Genomic DNA, 19,126 nt, shown 5'->3' with positions numbered 1-19,126 from the left:
CTTATCTTTAATGTCAGCAAATTGAACGATTGAATGACTTACTGTTTTTGTAGTATATGTATGACAGTTGGCTGCTGACAAAAATCACCATTATATGTGCATGTTAGATTTTACTCAAGAACAAATGAAATCATTAATCTGGTGATCCTATGTACCTTTATTTCAATATACTGGCAGTGTTCTTACCCTGGTCATTAGCGATCCCTAACTTAAGGATCTCATTTTCTTGATTTGTGTAAAAAAAAAGGAACTGTGACTTGTTGCATTTCCCAAAGCAATTTAATGGTTATAAATTTCCTAATTCCTAATTTGTGGACTTTCTTTCTTTCCTTTTTTTTTTTTTTTTTTTTGACTGCTGTGAGTGGCTTGTGGGATCTTAATTCCCCGACTAGGGACTGAACCTGGGCCACCCCAGTGAAAGTGCCACATCCTAACCACTGGACCACCAGGGAATTCCCAAGTTTGCGTTTCTTTGTACTGCTTTCAATTTTGGATGTCTGAGGTGATCTGTATGGGCTTCTGTTTTTATACATTAGTTGAAATAGTCTGATATTTTGGTTTAAGATATATCATTCTGTGTTCAAGCAGCTAACTGAATTTAGGGATTCATGGAAAGACAGTCTAATTTCATAAAGATGTGTGTATGAGCTCATTTATGAGACCCTTCTTCACAGAGAAATTGTTCACACTAGCTTGATTCTTTTCCTTTGCATACAATAAAGGAAGATATTTGGCACTGAAGTCATGTTATCAGGATAAAGCCAGCTAGCAGCAGCCTTAACAGGAGATCCTTCCAGCTCATATTTGTTGTATTGTTGAGTTTATTTTAGACATATTTTAGAGAAAATTGGTGAGAAGATGGAGAGGATAGAAAAACAGATACTTAGAAAATCAAATGAGTCATGAAATTATTAGCTTGTATATACTGAGTAGAGGTTTTTGGACCTTAACCTGTGGAATATTCCTAATTAGTCATAAATGTAAGAGTGGAACAACCAATTTGGTGGTGATCTAGGACTAAGAATTGAGGTAAGTCTTTGGCTTAGACAGTAAAGTGTCTGTCTGCAATGCAGGAGACCCGGGTTCAGTCCCTGGGTTGGGAAGATCCCCTGGAGAAGGAAATGGCAGCCCACTCCAGTATTCTTGGCTGGAAAATCCCATGGACGGTGGAGACTCATAGGCTACTGTCCATGGGGTCACAAAGAGTCGGATAAGACTGAGCGACTTCACTTGTGAAACAAGGAAATGCAAATATAAATCTGTTTTTAGCTGTGTACATTTTCCTTGAGTGAGAGATAAAGGCTTCATTACCTTCCCACTAGTAATGGATAAAGGTTCAAATTTCTCCACATCCTTGTTGTTTTGTTATTGCCTGTCTTAATGGGATTAAAGTAGTATCTCCTTGTAGTTTTGGTTTGTATTTCCCTAATACCTAATCATGTTCAGCATCTTTTTATGTGCTTATTGGTGATATGTGTATCTTTTTTGATGATACACATATCTTGTTTGAGCAAATGTCTACTTTGCCCATAAAATTTTTCTTGTATGTATTCTTCTTTCCATATGTATAAATATAATTGTCTTAAACAAAACCATACCATGCAGCAATACTTTTAGATTTGATAATATATGCAGATAATTTTTATGCCATTAAATAACTATTCTATGACATGATTTTTAATGACCTTATAGACTCCCTTTGGTGTGGTTATGACATGATTTCTTCATTTATTTCCAATTGTTGGCTGTTTAGGTTGTTTCTAATTTTTTGGTATTCATGAAAATTTTTATAGATAAAATTTTTCATGTTTGATTACTTTCTGTCGTTCTTCATTAGAAACTTGACCGGGGGGATAGAACAAAGCTATTAAAAGATTTTGAAGATATTGTCCTGGCTATCTAAAAAGTGGTATAATTTAAGTAAAGAACTAATGGGAAAATAAATATTTTAAGGTTATATTCCATTTTTAAATAGTTTCAGAAAGAGTACAAAGGAAATATAGTTTTTAGAGTTCTATGTACCCTTCATTCAGTTTTCCTTAAAAGAATCTTATATAGTAGTAGTACATAATCAAAACCAGGTAAATTACATTGTTTCATTAATATTAACTAGACTATAGTTTTCACCATTTAAAATAAATCTGTGTTTGTATATATGTAGTTTCTTTGCAATTTTATCTCCCTGATGGCTCAGTGGTAAAGAATCCACCTTCCAATGCAGAAAACACGGGTTCAATCCCTGGGTTGGGAAGATCCCCTAGAGAAGGAAATAGCAACCCACTCCAGTATTCTTGCCTGGCAAATCCCATGACAGAGGAGCCTGGTGGCCTGCAGTCCATGGGGTCCCAATAGAGTCAGACACCACTTAGTGACTAAACAACAGCAACGTAGATTTGTGTAAGCAGCACCACAGTCAGCGTGCAGAACTCTTTCATCATCATAAAAGAATTAATTCATACTGCTTATTTGTATTCTTTTTCTTCCACGTCCCTTTCCTGTCTCTGGCAACCACTAACCTGTTCTTCATTTCTATAGTTTTATTGTTTTGATAATGTTATATACATCAAATTTTATGGTATGAAACTGTCCTCTGCCTTCTTAGGTTCAATGGCTACAGGCCTGTAAATTAAACTAATGAAAGACAGTTAACAGGGAAAAAAGCAAACAGTTTTTATTTCTATTTTACATACATTGAATATTCTCAGAAAAGAAGTGAAACTCAAAGAAGTGGTTATGCTCGGGCTAATATATACTTTTTAAAGGATAGGGATTTTGGACCTGAAACAAAGACAAAAGACATGACGTATCTTATGATACATTATGTTATTTACTGATTGTTAAATGGTACGGTTAGCTATATGGTGTGCTCATCATGTACTTTTGAATGTGAATGTGGTAGAATCCTAGAAATATTTGGTTATGAGAGACTAAAAGATTAGCCAAATTGATCAGTAATCTCTTTGATAAAGCCATTTTCTGCTGGTTTAGCATTTTTTCTGAATTTTAACTTTAGTGTTTAAAGCTTTGTTTAAATTTTTTAAGTAAAGTTAAGTTTTAACGTCAGTGTTTAAAGCTTTGTTTTATTTTTAAAAGAAATTTCTGGAATGTTAGGGATGTCTCAATTAAGGAAATTGTACTGTATTTAATTTTTACAGTGAAACATTTGATTTTGCCTGGAATGGCAGAACTGGGATTCGCCAGAGTAAACTATCAAGTAACACCTCCTTGCTTGATAAAGATGGGATATTCGCTAATTCAGCTAGCAGCAAACTGTTGGAGAGAGCCCATGGGATTCTCACGTTAGTATTGATCAACAATATCACTTGCCTTTTTTTTATAACTGATTTAAATTTTCTGTCTAAAAAAGAAGAGAGGTAATTGTGAAACATTATTTTCATGAGTGGAATTTTAAGTGAAACAAGATTGAAAAGTAGTCAGAATTTAGAACTGTGACAGTCTCATGTATTATAAGGCTGGTATTTGTTTATTTGTTTTCATCTTACTAGGAGGTCATTATACTTAAGGAGATGATTCTTTGTTGCTCTTTTACAGACTCTACATCCAGAGAGAGCAAATACTGTTAGCTTTTTTTTAGGATTCCTAGTTTTTAACTGCAGTTGCCCTTTAATTCTGGCAGTCTTAACAAGTTGGGCAGGTAAATCTCTTATGAAATGGTGAATGGGACCACATACAGTTGACCATTCAACACTGCATGGGTTAGAGGTGCCAACCTTCTACACAGTGGAAAATTTGTGTGTTTCTTACAGTCAGCCCTCCATATCCACTGCTCCTCAGTATCTGTGATTCCACATCCACAGATTCAGCCAATGTCATATCAAGTAGTACTGTTGTAGTTCATGTTGAAAGACCTCCATGTGTAACTGGACCCTTACAGTCTAAACTCGTGTTGTTCAAGGGGCACCTGTATGGTGATACATAATACTTGCCAAAACCTGCTGTTTCTCCTTACCTGATGTAGAACTGGTTTCAGGATATAGGTATTAACCATGCATGGTAGACCAGTAAAAAGTTCTTACCTACCCATATCAATATATTTAAAACACTTCCAAAGCATATTTTTTGACCATTAGCTAGAAGTGTGACTGGATTATGTTTCTTAATCCCTAAGTCATCTCTTAACAGTGTTAATAGGCTCAATTTATATGTCATGCTACATTCCAGAATTGTGAATAAACTCATTTAATCCTCACAGCAACTCTGTGAGGTTGATAGTATTATCATTCTTACATTGTCTTCCATTATCATTTTTATACTGTTACATAATGAAACCAAGTTTTAAAGAGAATAAAATCATACCTTGGTAGGTGATAGAGCTGAGATTCAACAAGCCCAGGTCTTCCTGATTCCCCAGCCCATGTTCATAAGCACTGGGTTTTATTCCTTTTTTGTAGCCATTAAAAAAAAAAAAAAAAAAGGTTTGATTGAAGTGTGATATTGAATTATGAATAAGGAATAAAAGAGCAGAGCAGAATTTATAGTTTCTGAAAATGGAAGATCATAAGTCTTAATGAAAAGTACATTATAATAATTCATGAAATTAGGCATCTTTTTAAGTTTAAAATGACAGAAACAAAGCCTCTGTAGGTTAAGAATGCAGAGCCCTGTTAGGGTCCAAAAGAAAATGAAACTTGAGCTTTGAATCTACATTATGTTACTGATCATCAGGCTCAGTCTGTTTGTACCTGTATTATGGAGCAGGCATGTCTTTACTTTGCTTATCCTTCCTTCCCAAAGGTGCCTGCTTAGTTGAATTAGACAGTGTTTTCATTTAAAGGACGTATAACTTGTAAGTGGGTATATATTGTTCTTTTTGTAGAGAACTTGAAATTCATCTTTCCGATGTTGTTTTTTTTTTTCTTCTAACGTAAGATTTGTCTCCATAGGAGAAACAAAAATTTCAAATCCAAACCTGGGCTTCCAAAGGTGAGTATAATGAAAATATTTTTTCCTTTGTGCCTCACTTCATGATTTTTTTTTTTATTATTCATGCAAACAATCTTTAGAAATCATAAATAAGAAATCCCTTATTTGTACCCAAAATACACATTGTGTATGTTCAGTTAAAACCATTTTAGAAATAATGCTGGATGTTATTATGAAATGGCAAAGCTTAATGCTGGTAAATATTTGTGATATATCTCACTTTCTAGTGTTTGAAAAGCTTCTGAATATAGATGTAAATTTTTGTTGAGTAATTGCCTCTGCATAGATTTTTTTCATTTCTCCTTAAATCAGGTTAAGGAGACATTCTGAATTTTATCTAGTTAAAAACTTTTAAATTTTATCTGATTTAAAAATAATTTCTGTCATCATCATTAACATTAGTTAGCCTGGTTTTTCTGTAAAGGTCCAGTTAGACTTGGCAGGCTCATCTGGTCTGGGTTATAACTACTTGGCTCTGCTGTCATAGCACAAATGCAGCTGTAGACAATATGTAACTGAATGACTGTGACTGTATTCCAATAAAACTTTATTTATGGATACTGAAACTTGAATTTCATATAAGTTTTTTCAACCATAGAAATCTTATAAAAACAATGGGCATAATTTGACCCAGGACTTGTAATTTGCTTACTCTAATCTGCTTGCCAAAATGTTTATTAGATTTACTAAAGAACAGTCTTAGAGTTTTTCTTTCTCTTGTGCCCTTCCAAAGGAGTCCTGTCATTAACTTTGTTAATGAACATAATTCAAAAATTTTAAAAGAACTGAAAAAGGGCTGTTTATTCTCAAAATTCTCTAGTTTAAGAAACAAGAAAATGAATCGGTAGTTTTTCCTTCTACTTGAGTTGCCTTATATTTCCAAAGAAAATTGAATGGATTGCTGATGTGGTTTGTGGTAGTGGCAAATGTGTTTTAAACCATAAAGAAAATTTACTGAGTGGTTTGTGATTATGCTCTTATCATGAAAAATTTTATGTAGAGAGGAGAGGAGACCATACCTGTTCTTTGTCAAATATTTGTTATTGTTCATTTCCTTCACTGTCTCATTAGCCTTTTAGTATTTTGAATGCCACCTGTGGATCTAGTGTTTGCCCTGTTCTTTCCATTCTCTTCAGATGGATAACTTTTTTTAAATTGAACTATTGATTTAAAATGTATTAATTTCTGCTGTATAGCAGAGTGACTTCTTATATCTATATATACACTGTTTTGTAACTTCTTAAACTTCATATGATAGTCAACAAGAATATGTTAGATACATCTGAAGTCAATAATACCATTCAGTTATCAATCACAGGAATCCCATCTGTTTCTCAATTTTTTTAAATTAAATATAGCTAATTTTTTGTTTATTTTAGTGTCTTATGTATTCTTTTTTTTAATATAAATTTATTTATTTTAATTGGAGGCTAATTACTTGACAATATTGTATTGGTTTTGCCATACATTGACATGAATCCGCCACAGGTATACATGTCTTGTGTATTCAAGTATGTATATTTAATATTAGAGAGGCAACATAGTCTCTGAGAGTATAGACTTTGGAGTAAAACTGACCTACGTTCAAATGATGGATCTGTTGTTACTTGCTCTCTGATCTTTGGAGTAAATTCTCTAACTTGTCTTAACTTCTGTCTCTTCATTTGTGATGTGGGGGGTAATATACGTTAGGATGAAATATATATATTTGGTATGTGCATGATTATTGTTGTTGTTGCTAAGTCGTGTCCAACTCTTTTGTGACCCCGTGAACTGTAGTGTACCAGGTCCTCTGTCCATGGGTTTTCCCAGGCAAGAATCCTGGAGTGGAAAAAAAAAAAAGAATCCTGGAGTAGGTTGCCATTTCCTACTCCAAAGGATCTTCCTGGCCCAGGGATCAAACCTCTGTCTCCTGCATTGGCAGCATGTGTTCACCACTGAGCCACCAGGGCAGCCCATGTGCATGATTAGTATTCAGTAAATAATTATTTTCTTCATATTTTCTACCAAAATGTTAGAGTTGAATTTGTGGCTTATATGTGTACATACATGTATGTATAATGTGTAGTTTGATTAGTAACCTCACTCTTCATGCATGACCACAGGAAAAACCATAGCCTTGACTAGATGGACCTTTGTTGGCAAAGTAATGTCTCTGCTTTTGAATATACTATCTAGGTTGGTCATAACTTTCCTTCCAAGGAGTAAGCGTCTTTTAATTTCATGGCTGCAGTCCCCATCTGCAGTGATTTTGGAGCCCCCCAAAATAAAGTCTGACACTGTTTCCACTGTTTCCCCATCGATTTCCCATGAAGTGATGGGACCAGATGCCATGATCTTCATTTTCTGAATGTTGAGCTTTAAGCCAACTTTTTCACTCTCCACTTTCACTTTCATCAAGAGGCTTTTGAGTTCCTCTTCACTTTCTGCCATAAGAGTGGTGTTATCTGCATATCTGAGGTTATTGATATTTCTCCCGGCAATCTTGATTCCACCCTGTGTTTCTTCCAGTCCAGCGTTTCTCATGATGTACTCTGCATAGAAGTTAAATAAGCAGGGTGACAATATACAGCCTTGACGTACTCCTTTTCCTATTTGGAACCAGTCTGTTGTTCCATGTCTAGTTCTAACTGTTGCTTGCTGACCTGCATACAAAAGACAGATCAGGTGGTCTGGTATTCCCATCTCTTTCAGAATTTTCCACAGTTTATTGTGATGCACACAGTCAAAGGCTTTGGCATAGTCAGTAAAGCAGAAATAGATGTTTTTCTGGAACTCTCTTGCTTTTTCCATGATCCAGCGGATGTTGGCAATTTGATCTCTGGTGCCTCTGCCTTTTCTAAAACCAGCTTGAACATCTGGAAGTTCATGGTTCACATATTGCTGAAGCCTGGCTTGGAGAATTTTGAGCATTACTTTACTAGCATGTGAGATGAGTGCAATTGTGTGGTAGTTTGAGCATTCTTTGGCATTGCCTTTCTTTGGGATTGGAATGAAAACTGCCCTTTTCCAGTCCTGTGGCCACTGCTGAGTTTTCCAAATGTGCTGGCATATTGAGTGCAGCACTTTCATAGCATCATCTTTCAGGATTTGGAATAGCTCAACTGGAATTCCATCACCTCCACTAGCTTTGTTCGTAGTGATGCTTTCTAAGGCCCACTTCGCATTCCAGGATGTCTGGCTCTAGGTCAGTGATCACACCATCGTGATTATCTGGGTTGTGAAGATCTTTTTTGTACAGCTCTTCTGTGTATTCTTTCCACCTCTTCTTAATATCTTCTGCTTCTGTTAGGTCCATACCATTTCTGTCCTTTATCGAGCCCATCTTTGCATGAAATGTTCCACTGGTAGCTCTAATTTTCTTGAAGAAATCTCTAGACTTTCCCATTTTATTGTTTTCCTCTATTTCTTTGCATTGATCACTGTGGAAGGCTTTCTTATCTCTCCTTGTTATCCTTTGGAACTCCGCATTCAAATGGGTGTATCTTTCCTTTTCTCCCTTGCCTTTTGTTTCTCTTCTCACAGCTATTTGTAAGTCCTCCTCAGACAGCCATTTGTCTTTTTGCATTTCTTTTCCTTGTGGATGGTATTGATCCCTGCCTCCTGTACAATGTCACGAACCTCTGTCCATAATTCTTCAGGCACTCTGTCTTATCAGATCTAATCCCTTGAATCTGCCTTGGTTAGACCTTCCCAGTTTAATGTGTGGGAATTGTGGAACTTAAATCACATCCAGAACCTGAGATGTAAGAGTCTGAGAAATGCAGTTTCTTTTTAGCTGATCAACATTGCAAGAAAGCAGAAGATGGGTAGAGTGGATATTGAATATTAATCTCTCATATTCACCACAGTCATACATAGGAATAATAAATACTGGCTTATAACTTTGTTTTTCCTATTTTTAGATCAATTTATGTGAAGAATTTGATTTTTCCCCCTGTTTTTCAGCATTTGCTAGAAGTAAAGTCTTTAAAGCATCTGACAAGATTGACCATACAGGATCGAATTACCAAGTCTCTTCTTCATTTGCACAAGAAGAAGAAACCTCCCAGCATCAGTGCTCAGTTTCAGGTTGTTTCCTATTTACTTTTTTTCCCTTTTATTTTTAACAAAGAGGAATCTGTTTTGTTCAGTTTGAAATCATAAGGTCAAAGTGATCTGCAAGATTCATGTGACTAAAAAGTTATAGTAGAATGGTCCCTTTGGTTGGAAGTACCAAAGATGGGAGAAAAATCAGGTGCTTTTGTTCATCTCTGGGTAGTACGTATCCCAAAGAGGAATTTGTTATATTCAACTCGAAGAGAAAAGCACCAGAAAGTTGACTGCCCAGATGTGGCACTGTTAACACAATGATGTATGTTTTTTTCTCTTTATATTTAAACCTCATGCTACTGCCATCGTTATTTAACTAAATGGAATTGTAAGATTTTTCTTGACTTTTTATTTTAGTTTTGTATATATAGGAATCTAGATAATCTTATTATGACTGTGCATTTAGGAATAAATATCATAATAAATTAACCAAATCACCTCCAGAATTAATTTCAAAATACTCTTCATTTTTCCTGTTCTTATCAGATTATCTCTAATATTCTGTTCATTTGCTAGATATTTATGAAAATGAGCTGAAAATCTGAAGGGTAATGGTATTTTAGATAATTTTATTCTACCTTGTGCTTTATCACTCACAGAAGCAGTACTAACTAAAGCATTGTTAACTAAAAATTTCTTTATCTACTGATAGCTATATTTCTATTTTTTAGCACTTTTTTAGTGCTCCTTTTTAATCCAGGATATCTAAATGTAAATTATCTACTAACATGTCACTGGATATGATCTTGTTTGATTTATATAAGCATAGTCCTTCAACCTATAAGCTATAAATGTCATTTTATTTTAGAGAATTCACCATAGGCCGAGAGAGAATTTTGATTCTATAAAAGCTACTTGGTCAAATGTTTTTTCTTCAAAAAATAAAAAACAAAAAACAAGATTTAAGAGCCAAATAACTTACTAGGTCCTAATAAAGTTAAAGGAAAGACAATTGAATATATGTTGGAAGCTCTGCCATGAATTTTACACAAACCTTCTTAAATCACAATCCTATGGGTTAATGGTATTTGATTATTTAAAAAGAGAGAGGTGTTGTTTGGCCCTATTTATCTAAGGAAGCATTAGTCTCCTTTGCGTGATTAGTAAGAGTAGAACTATTAAGCTCTTGTGTCCTTTGTTTTATCATCTTGGTTCTTTTACAGGTGCCTCTTTATCAAACTCAGTCTTTAATCTGAAGAATACTCGTTACAGCTACTACAATAAAAGATTAATTATAGTCCTATAATGTCCCTTAAAATCCCTCAAATTCAGAAATTATGGATATTTTCAAATTATATTCATGTATTGTATTTAACATTTACAAAGAGTCATCTCTAATGTTTCTAATATGTTATTAAATATTGTAAGAGTAATGAATTAATTTTTCTAAACTTTTTATTATTTAGAAAATACAGTGAACAAAAGCAAAGTCATTCACCATCCAGAAACATAATGATGAATGTACTACCTTTTCCATATGCCTTATTAAATATTTATACATATGCATTATCTATTTTTCCTCCAATTCTGTGAGATAAATACCATCATTCTTATTGTACAGATGAGGAAATTAGAAGTGATGGAGATAGATGGCAGCCAGATGTCTGTGACCTCACACCCTTTTTGTGAATGAATGTTTATTTTCATCAAAGTGAAATTGTAGAACTCATGAAGGATTAACTGATATAGGAATTGCCCTTCTATTATGAACATCTAGAAAACTAGGCAAAAGGTAAAAATAGAGTGTTTTTAGTTATCAGACAATAAGTATTACAGGATTATGATCCCTGAGAAAAGGGAAATAAATGAGGCAATCCCAGGTTACTGCACAAAGATAGTTTGCTGTAGCCCAGGGAGAGGGAGCCCAAACAGATGCAAAAGGTTTTGCTCTGAACCTACCCTCATAAAGCTTAATAAAAGTAAGTCTTGAAAGACTCAAAATGATCCAGTGTAACTCAACCCCAGGGGCAACTGTCTGTTGCTCTTTAAAGAAATACAGCAAAATCAAAGAATATAAAATCACTCCAGTGTCCAATCTGAAATTATTAGGCATGTGAAGAATCAGGGAAAGAACCACCCATAACAAGACAGAAAAATTAATCATTAGATTGTAAAAATAACAGAGATGATGGAAATAGTAGATGAGGATCTCAAATAGCTATTATAAACCATATAAGTATGTCCAGAGATATAAGAAAAACGTGCATAATAATGAGATAAAAATAGAAGATAGGAAAAAGACTCAAATGATTAATCATTTCAGAGATTAAAATTGTAATATTTGGAAATGAGATAAACTAGTTGGGATTAGTGCCGGGATTGGAACTAAGCCCTCTAATTAGTGATTTAGAGTTTACATTTACTTTAAAATGCAGAGATGTGTAATAAACAATGATGGGGAAAAAAATGAAAAAATCATTAGTAGCTTGTGGGAAAATATTAAGTCATTGAACATAGATGTAATTGACATCTAAGAAGGAAAGGCAAAAGAGGGGAATACAGAAAAAATTTTGAAGAAATAGCAACAAAAATATTTTCTGATTTTTATGAATAATAAAAGCTCAAATATCAAAGAATCTCAACAAATCCCAAGCAAAACACGCCCCCCCGCCAAGCATATCAAGACACATCCCATCAAATTGCTAAAGCCAGTTAAAAAAAGAAAATTTTAAATACAACCAAAGACAAAAAGATGATATTTATGTTCTATGAAATGAAAATAAGAATAACAGTATGTTTCTCATCATAAACTATGAAAACCAGAGTTCAAGAGTAGTATTTTTAAAAGCCTGAAAGAAAAAAAAAAAATTGTCACTCTAAAATTCTCTGCACAAGTGAGTAATGAAGTTTAGAGACCTTTTTAGACAAACAAAAGTTGAGAGATTTCAGTTCCAGGAAATCTACAATATAAGAATGCTAAATTTGGGATAAAAATAATGAGAAAACCACAGAATTTGGATCTATACAAAACATTAAGATTGCCAGAATGACAGAATGTAACTATAAAAAGTTTTTTCTTCTTTGAACCTTTAAAAAAAGATAATTGATTGTAGAAGACAAAAATAATAGTATGTTGTAAGATACAAATAAGACATATGACAAAGTAGCACAAAAGAAGGGAGGAGCTAAATGTAAGTTTATACTGTTGTAACTTTTTATATAGTCAAAGGGGAAGGGAAAATTTTAAAAGTATTTTAAAAATAAATGAGAATAAAGCATCAAAATTTGTGCAGTGCAGCTGAAGTAGTATTCCAAGGTTAATTTATAACAATAAATTCTCTTATTAGAAAAAGTAAAAGCCTCACGTCAGTAATCTAAGGTTCTACCCTAGAAAACTAGAAAAACAAGAACATTAAACCCAAAGCAAACAGTAGTGAAATTATAAAGTAGAATCATCAATGAAATGAAAAGCAGAAAAATAATAAGAGAAAACCCAATGAAATAAAAAAGCTGGTTCTTTGAAAATATCAGAAAATTTATAAACCTCCTGTTAGACTAACCTGGAAAAAACAGGCAAAGTACAAATAATCATCATCAGGAATGGAAGAGGGAACATCGTTACATACTTAAAGGTTAAAATTGAAACAGGAGACTACTACCTTCCTGGATATTCTACTGCAGGAGTCCCCAACCTCTGAGATCTAATGCCTGATAATCTGAGGTGGAGCTGATGTCATGATAATAGAAATAAAGTGCACAACCAGTGTAATGCACTTGAATCATCCTGAAACTATCCCCCTCCCGCCCTGCTCCAGTTCATGGAAAAACTGTCTTCCATGAACCTGGTCCTTTGTGTCAGAAAGGTTGGGGACTGCTGCCCTACTGAATGGTTTTCCCAAAGTTGCTTTCTAATACTGCATGCATTTGAATAAAATTGTTTCATGAATTCTGAAGAAAAGTAAAAAATTTATTGTAGACTTGTGTAGTTGCTAAGTCATGTCCAACTCTTTGGGACCCCGAGGACTATAACCTGCGAGGCTCCTCTATCCATAGGATTTCCCAGGCAAGAATACTGGAGTAGATTGCCATTTCCTTTTCCAGGGGATCTTCCCAAACTGGGGATTGAAACATTGCCTGCTTGGCAGGTGGATTCTTTACCATATAGCCACCTGCAAAGCCCCCATTATATATTTAGATGACTTTAAAATTATTTGCAGTATTTACCATTGCCAGTCTCTCAGCTGTAAGGTTAAACCGCCATCCTTGTCCTTAACTGGCCTCAGTTTAATCAGTATGGCATTGTACACATTTGCTTTTTAGAAGCAAACCTGGTTCTGTGTTTATCACTTGTTTTTGCATATTTTACCAACATCATAAATCATTTGTTTCCAGTTTGGAATGAGAGACAATGCTAACTATATTGCTTTGTATTGCAGGCGTCATTAAGCAAGCTGATGGAAACACTTGGTCAAGCAGAACCGTATTTTGTAAAATGCATTCGCTCTAATGCTGAAAAGGTAAGAACGTCTCTTAAATGAGAGCTTCTAGCTCAGCTTACTTCAAACCAAACTTTAAATTCGTTCTAAGGAGGATATGTGGAAGTGAAGAGCTGTTTATAATCTTTATAAGGAAAACAGTGTTCTGAATTTTCTATGGATATCCTTCTAATTTCCTCACTTACCTGCCTATGAACTATTTATATGAGCTCAATTTAGCATTTTCTAAAATTTAGCATCTGCTACATGTAGAAGCAAAAATCTCTTGAAATTCCATTATACAAAATAATTTTTTGCAACTTTTGTTACCCTAAATTAATCTCTTGTTCAGATATAAGGTATTAATCCATCACTCTTAAAGAACTTGCCTGGCATTTTTCATGTTTAGATTCTTGTCTCTTTAAAATAGGTTACTGTGGACATTTTTTATTTCCTTCTTTTATGTGACAGTTCCCCTAATTAGAGCTTTGCAAAATATGTCTATTAAGTGTAAACATTTGTCATCTTTATGTCCATCATAAGAAAAAAAAGTTCCAGCCCAAACTTCTGAAATGTAGTAGGAAATTAGGTTCAGCTTTCTTAATTCTTAAGAAGCAGTCTCCAGCTTTGCCAGTTACAAGTTTTGTGGTCTTAAATGAGTTGCATGACTTCTCTGTGCCTTAAATAATTTCATCTGTGTAAGAATATACTGTAATTGTAGGACAACTCATAAGTGTTTCATGAGTACATGAGAAAAAACCTATGTAGTACTTAGAATGTTCCTGGCCCCTACTAAGTGCTTAGTAAATGTTAGCTATTCCTTAATGATTGGTTCTCTTATGGTGGCAAAAAGGGAAACTGTTTTATTTACAGTTAAAGAGAAATTTGGGCCCCTGTTATTGAGACCTTGTTCTACAAAGAGTTCAATTAATAAGGTATTTAAGGACACAGAATAAGTGCTAAATAAATGTTAACTGCTATTATTATTTAACATAAGCTGCCCACTTGACTTTTCTCTTGACAGTTGGTATACCCTATCTTTCTGCAGGAAAATGTTTGGGATTTCCTTAGTGGAAAATTGAAGATGGTATTTAGAAAATAAAGAGAAATACCAGAAATTTCAAATACATCTTCTTTTGAATGTCTAAAAACACACCTAAGAGATACCTAGGAGTGACTGCTGATGAGGGACTATAGGAATTTTTTATTTTCCAGGGTGTCTTACAGGATTCTGTAAGAGATGGGCATACCAGACCACCTGATCTGCCTCTTGAGAAATTTGTATGCAGGTCAGGAAGCAACAGTTAGAACTGGACATGGAACAACAGACTGGTTCCAAATAGGAAAAGGAGTACGTCAAGGCTGTATATTGTCACCCTGCTTATTTAACTTATATGCAGAGTACATCATGAGAAATGCTGGGCTGGAGGAAGTATAAGCTGGAGTCAAGATTGCCGGGAGAAATATCAATAACCTCAGATATGCAGATGACACCACCCTTATGGCAGAAAGTGAAGGAGAACTAAAGAGCCTCTGGATGAAAGTGAAAGTTGAGAGTGAAAAAGTTGGCTTAAAGCTCAACATTCAGAAAACGAAGATCATGGCATCTGGTCCCATCGCTTCATGGCAGATAGATGGGGAAACAGCGGGAACAGTGGCTGACTTTATTTTTCTGGGCTCCAAAATCACTGCAGATGGTGACTGCAGCCATGAAATTAAAAGATGCTTACTCCTTGGAAGGAAAGTTATGACCAACCTAGACAGCATATTAAAAAGCAGAGACAAAAAAAAAAAAAAAAAGCAGAGACATTACTTTGCCAACAAAGGTCTGTCTTGTCAAGGCTATGGTTTTTCCAGTGGTCATGTATGGATGTGAAAGTTGGACTGTGAAGAAAGCTGAGCGCTGAAGAATTGATGCTTTCGATCTGTGGTGTTGGAGAAGACTCTTGAGAGTCCCTTGGACTGCAAGGAGATCCAACCAGTACATCCTAAAGGAGATCAGTCCTGGGTGTTCATTGGAAGGACTGATGTTGAAGCTGAAACTCCAATACTTTGGCCACCTGATGTGAAGAGCTGACTCATTGGAAAAGACCCTGATGCTGGGAAAGATTGAAGGCAGGAGGAGAAGGGGATGACAGAGGATGAGATGGTTGGATGGCATCATCGACTCGATGGACATGAGTTTGGGTGGACTCTGGGAGTTGGTGATGGACAGGGAGGCCTGGCGTGCTGCAGTTCATGGGGTTGCAAAGAGTCGGACACGACTGAGTGACTGAACTGAACTGAACTTACAGGATCATCAGCAAAAACTAGGGAGATAAACTGCTCTTAATCTTGTACTAGTCATAGAAGATTAATCTGTCAGCTCTCAAGTTAAGGCAACTGGAAGCTTGTAGAGTGGGTGGTTTCTGAGTGAGATGGTGGGTAAAATCTTAACAAAAATATACTTTTAACTATGTATAAGTACGTTAATCTTGTTACAAATTTTAGGCCTGTGGGCAGCAACATGTCCTTTTGAGTTTTGAGGGCACTTTTCTTCTGCAAGTAGTGAAGCCTGGAAGCTTGGCGTCTTTTTTTTTCCCTTTAGTCAGGCAGTCAGAACTTTTCTGAAGCTACCAGTTGTGGAGGTTAGATTGTCTCATTGCCTCTGCTGTATCTTAACCAGACAACCTCCAGTCAGTTCCTAGATATTCAGAATTTAACTATACTTAGAAAACAAACATAAATTTGGAGATCTGTTCTTCTGGGTTAACCCTTTTTCTGTTTGCTTTGTTTTAGTTACCATTAAGGTTCAACGATGCCTTGGTGCTTAGACAGCTTCGGTATACTGGGATGCTGGAGACGGTTCGAATTCGCCAATCAGGATACAGCTGCAAATATTCTTTCCAGGTTATGCTTTTATAATGATATTTAAATATATATGTACATCAAGTAAATGAGTCCTGGGTCTTGCTTATTTTTCATTTGGGACTCACTTGTTTATTTCTCTTAATTCTCCTCCCCATTCTGTCTTTCATATACAGAATTGAAGAGGGATAGAGAATACTCATTTTCATTGACTGACAGCAATATCATTAAGCTTGTGTTGTAATAGCTTCTACTTCTTGGCTGTTCTCATTTGATCTGAATGTTTGCTTATATGCTATGCTATGCTAAGTCACTTTAGTCGTGTCCGACTCTGTGTGACCCCATAGACGGCAGCCCACCAGGCTCCCCCGTCCCTGGGATTCTCCAGGCAAGAACACTGGAGTGGGCTGCCATTTCCTTCTCCAGTGCATGAAAGTGAAAAGTGAAAGTGAAGTCGCTCAGTCGTGTCCGACTCTTAGCGACCCCATGGACTGCAGCCTAACAGGCTCCTCCGCCCATGGGATTTTCCAAGCAAGAGTACTGGAGTGGGGTGCCATTGCCTTCTCCGGTTTGCTTAAATAAGTTTACTCATAACACGGCAGTTCTTCACAGTGATTACTCCAGTAACTGAAATACTATAATCAGAGCAATCTATTTCAAAAGAAAAGATCTCTTTTGATTTTCCCTAAAGCTTTCTCAGCAGAATTTTCTTTCATAGTATGCTGCCAACAAGGCTTTCAGCTGTTCTCATGGGCTGCTGCTGATGTGGGTATAGAAATTATTTTGAAGCTTTTCAGAAGCTGAGCTCATCTTTACTGTTGAGGGAAAGCTTTATTTTCAGTTATAGCCTGAAATAGCTGCCACCTTTCCTTATTTTTCTGCTAAAAATTTCAGAACCTTATTAAGTAACTTTTTCTTTGGTCTTTAGTATAGCTTTTTCAAAGGGAGAATTAGTTTCTGTCCTTCTTCTTTTCTTGCGCTTTGATGACAAAATATGTAGAAATCTCTACCCCCCCCATTTTGCTAATTAATTAACTTCTTGTAATATTTTAAAGTAACAAGTAATTTCTTGGTTTCACCCTGTTTAAAATAGTGAGACAGAAATCAATAAAAGGACAATTAACTTGTTTGGGATCTTGTTTACATGTAATTCTCTTGTGATTTTACAATATTTTCTTTTCGTTTTTCAGGATTTTGTGAGCCATTTCCATGTACTTCTTCCCCGAAATATTATTCCATCCAAATTTAACATTCAGGATTTCTTCAGGAAAATAAATCTTAATCCAGATAATTATCAAGTTGGAAAATCCATGGTAAATATAATATATACAGCCCTCGTCCAAATTGAGTATGTTTTTGTAGGCAGCAGTGGAGACACAAACAGGGAGCACAGACTTGTGGACATGGTGGGGGAAGGAGAGGGTGGGACGAATTGAGAGAGCAGCACTGAGACACATACGTTATCATATTAATGTAAGATTAGAATATTAATACAGATTAAAATTACCAATTAATCTAAAATTAGATAGCCGATAGAAATTTGCCGTATGACACAGGGAGCTCACATCTGGTGCTCTGTGATAACCTAGAGGGGTGGGATTAGGGTGGAAGGTGGGAGGGAGGTTTAAGAAGGAGGGGACATATGTGTACCTATGGCTGAATCATGTTGATATATGGCTGAAACCAACGCAATATTGTAAAGCAATTATCCTCCAATTAAAAGTAAATAAGTTAAAAGAAAAAATAATTATCCAATACAAAATATTATTAAAGTGATACTTTATGTTCTTTCTTAAAAAAAAAAAATAATGGCAGTCTTTGCCTAGGAGAATGTTGATAAGAAAGATAATGTACAAGATACTATAAGGAAATTGATTAGACCAAGTTTTTTAGTTAATGAGATGGTCAGTATTAATCAAAGAGCTTATGACCAATGCTCTAATGCTGCCTATAATTTTAACTGCTTAAAAAGCATCTCTTTCTAGGTATTCTACTATAATTTTCAACTCAGTTTGCCCAAAGTGACGTTAGCCAGATTCCCCTACTGTCTTGAACTAATCAACTGCTCTTTTTCTCTGTCACCTTTCTTGTAGTTTCTAGGCTAGAAACCATAATCATATATGGCTTACCCTTCACTTTAACCTTTTTACAAAAAAGTTGTTTCCATTGTTTTTCCTTACTAATGATTCTTACATCTCTGCCTTTCCCTGCATTCCTACTGTTTCCATTTTAGTTCTGTTTCTTGCTCTCACACATTTCTCTTATAGTAAACAGATCCATCATCGATATATCAGTCTGTTATTCGGTGTAACTCACTCTGCCCTTAGTATCAAAATCATCATCTTCATATACTTCTTTCTTTATGTCAGTTTCCTGCTCAGTAATAATCACCCAGTAACCTCCTGATAAAACATCTTTCTCTTTTTCAAGAACCTCCATGTTGTGACTTCATACTCTTTAATTGTTCTGTGGTCCCCAGTATGTACATTTATTCTTATTTCCAGCTCCTTGTTTTGCTCAGGTAGGGTCTTCTGTCTCTTGCCCTTGATAGCTTACTGTTTGACTCTATGGGTTTCTGATACCTATCTGTGCTTTTTAAAAATCTTTTTTAAATTTTTGACAAAAATGGGAGATGCTGGACATGTTTCTTAGTTTGATTGTGATAATCATTTCACAGTGTTTATACATGCATCAAAACATCACATTGTACATCTTAAATATATACAGTTTTTAATATCTATCTGCTCTTTAAGTTGAGGTGTAAATCCTGTTTCCAGAGGGACTGTGTCTAATTTATCTTTCTATTCCCCTAAATTCCTAAAGATTTA

The 19,126-nt window shown here is 35.3% G+C and overlaps 1 protein-coding gene across 12 annotated transcripts in view; it reads left to right on the top strand.

Annotated features, from left to right (window-relative positions):
- MYO9A (myosin IXA) overlaps positions 1 to 19,126 on the top strand; it is a 255,948-nt gene that overhangs the window by 161,754 nt on the left and 75,068 nt on the right. For all 12 annotated transcript variants that reach the window (XM_055536880.1, XM_055536869.1, XM_055536874.1 and 9 more), the window contains 6 exons: positions 3,156 to 3,299; positions 4,905 to 4,944; positions 8,893 to 9,015; positions 13,413 to 13,493; positions 16,230 to 16,340; positions 17,489 to 17,611. In XM_055536880.1, coding sequence (XP_055392855.1) covers positions 3,156 to 3,299; positions 4,905 to 4,944; positions 8,893 to 9,015; positions 13,413 to 13,493; positions 16,230 to 16,340; positions 17,489 to 17,611 — 622 coding nt within the window. The remainder of the gene's footprint in view (positions 1 to 3,155; positions 3,300 to 4,904; positions 4,945 to 8,892; positions 9,016 to 13,412; positions 13,494 to 16,229; positions 16,341 to 17,488; positions 17,612 to 19,126) is intronic.

This window comes from Bubalus kerabau, chromosome 10, assembly GCF_029407905.1.
Source record: "Bubalus kerabau isolate K-KA32 ecotype Philippines breed swamp buffalo chromosome 10, PCC_UOA_SB_1v2, whole genome shotgun sequence".
In the NCBI taxonomy this organism is placed as follows: Eukaryota; Metazoa; Chordata; class Mammalia; order Artiodactyla; family Bovidae; genus Bubalus; species Bubalus kerabau.
This window is presented reverse-complemented; position numbering and strand designations above follow the sequence as displayed.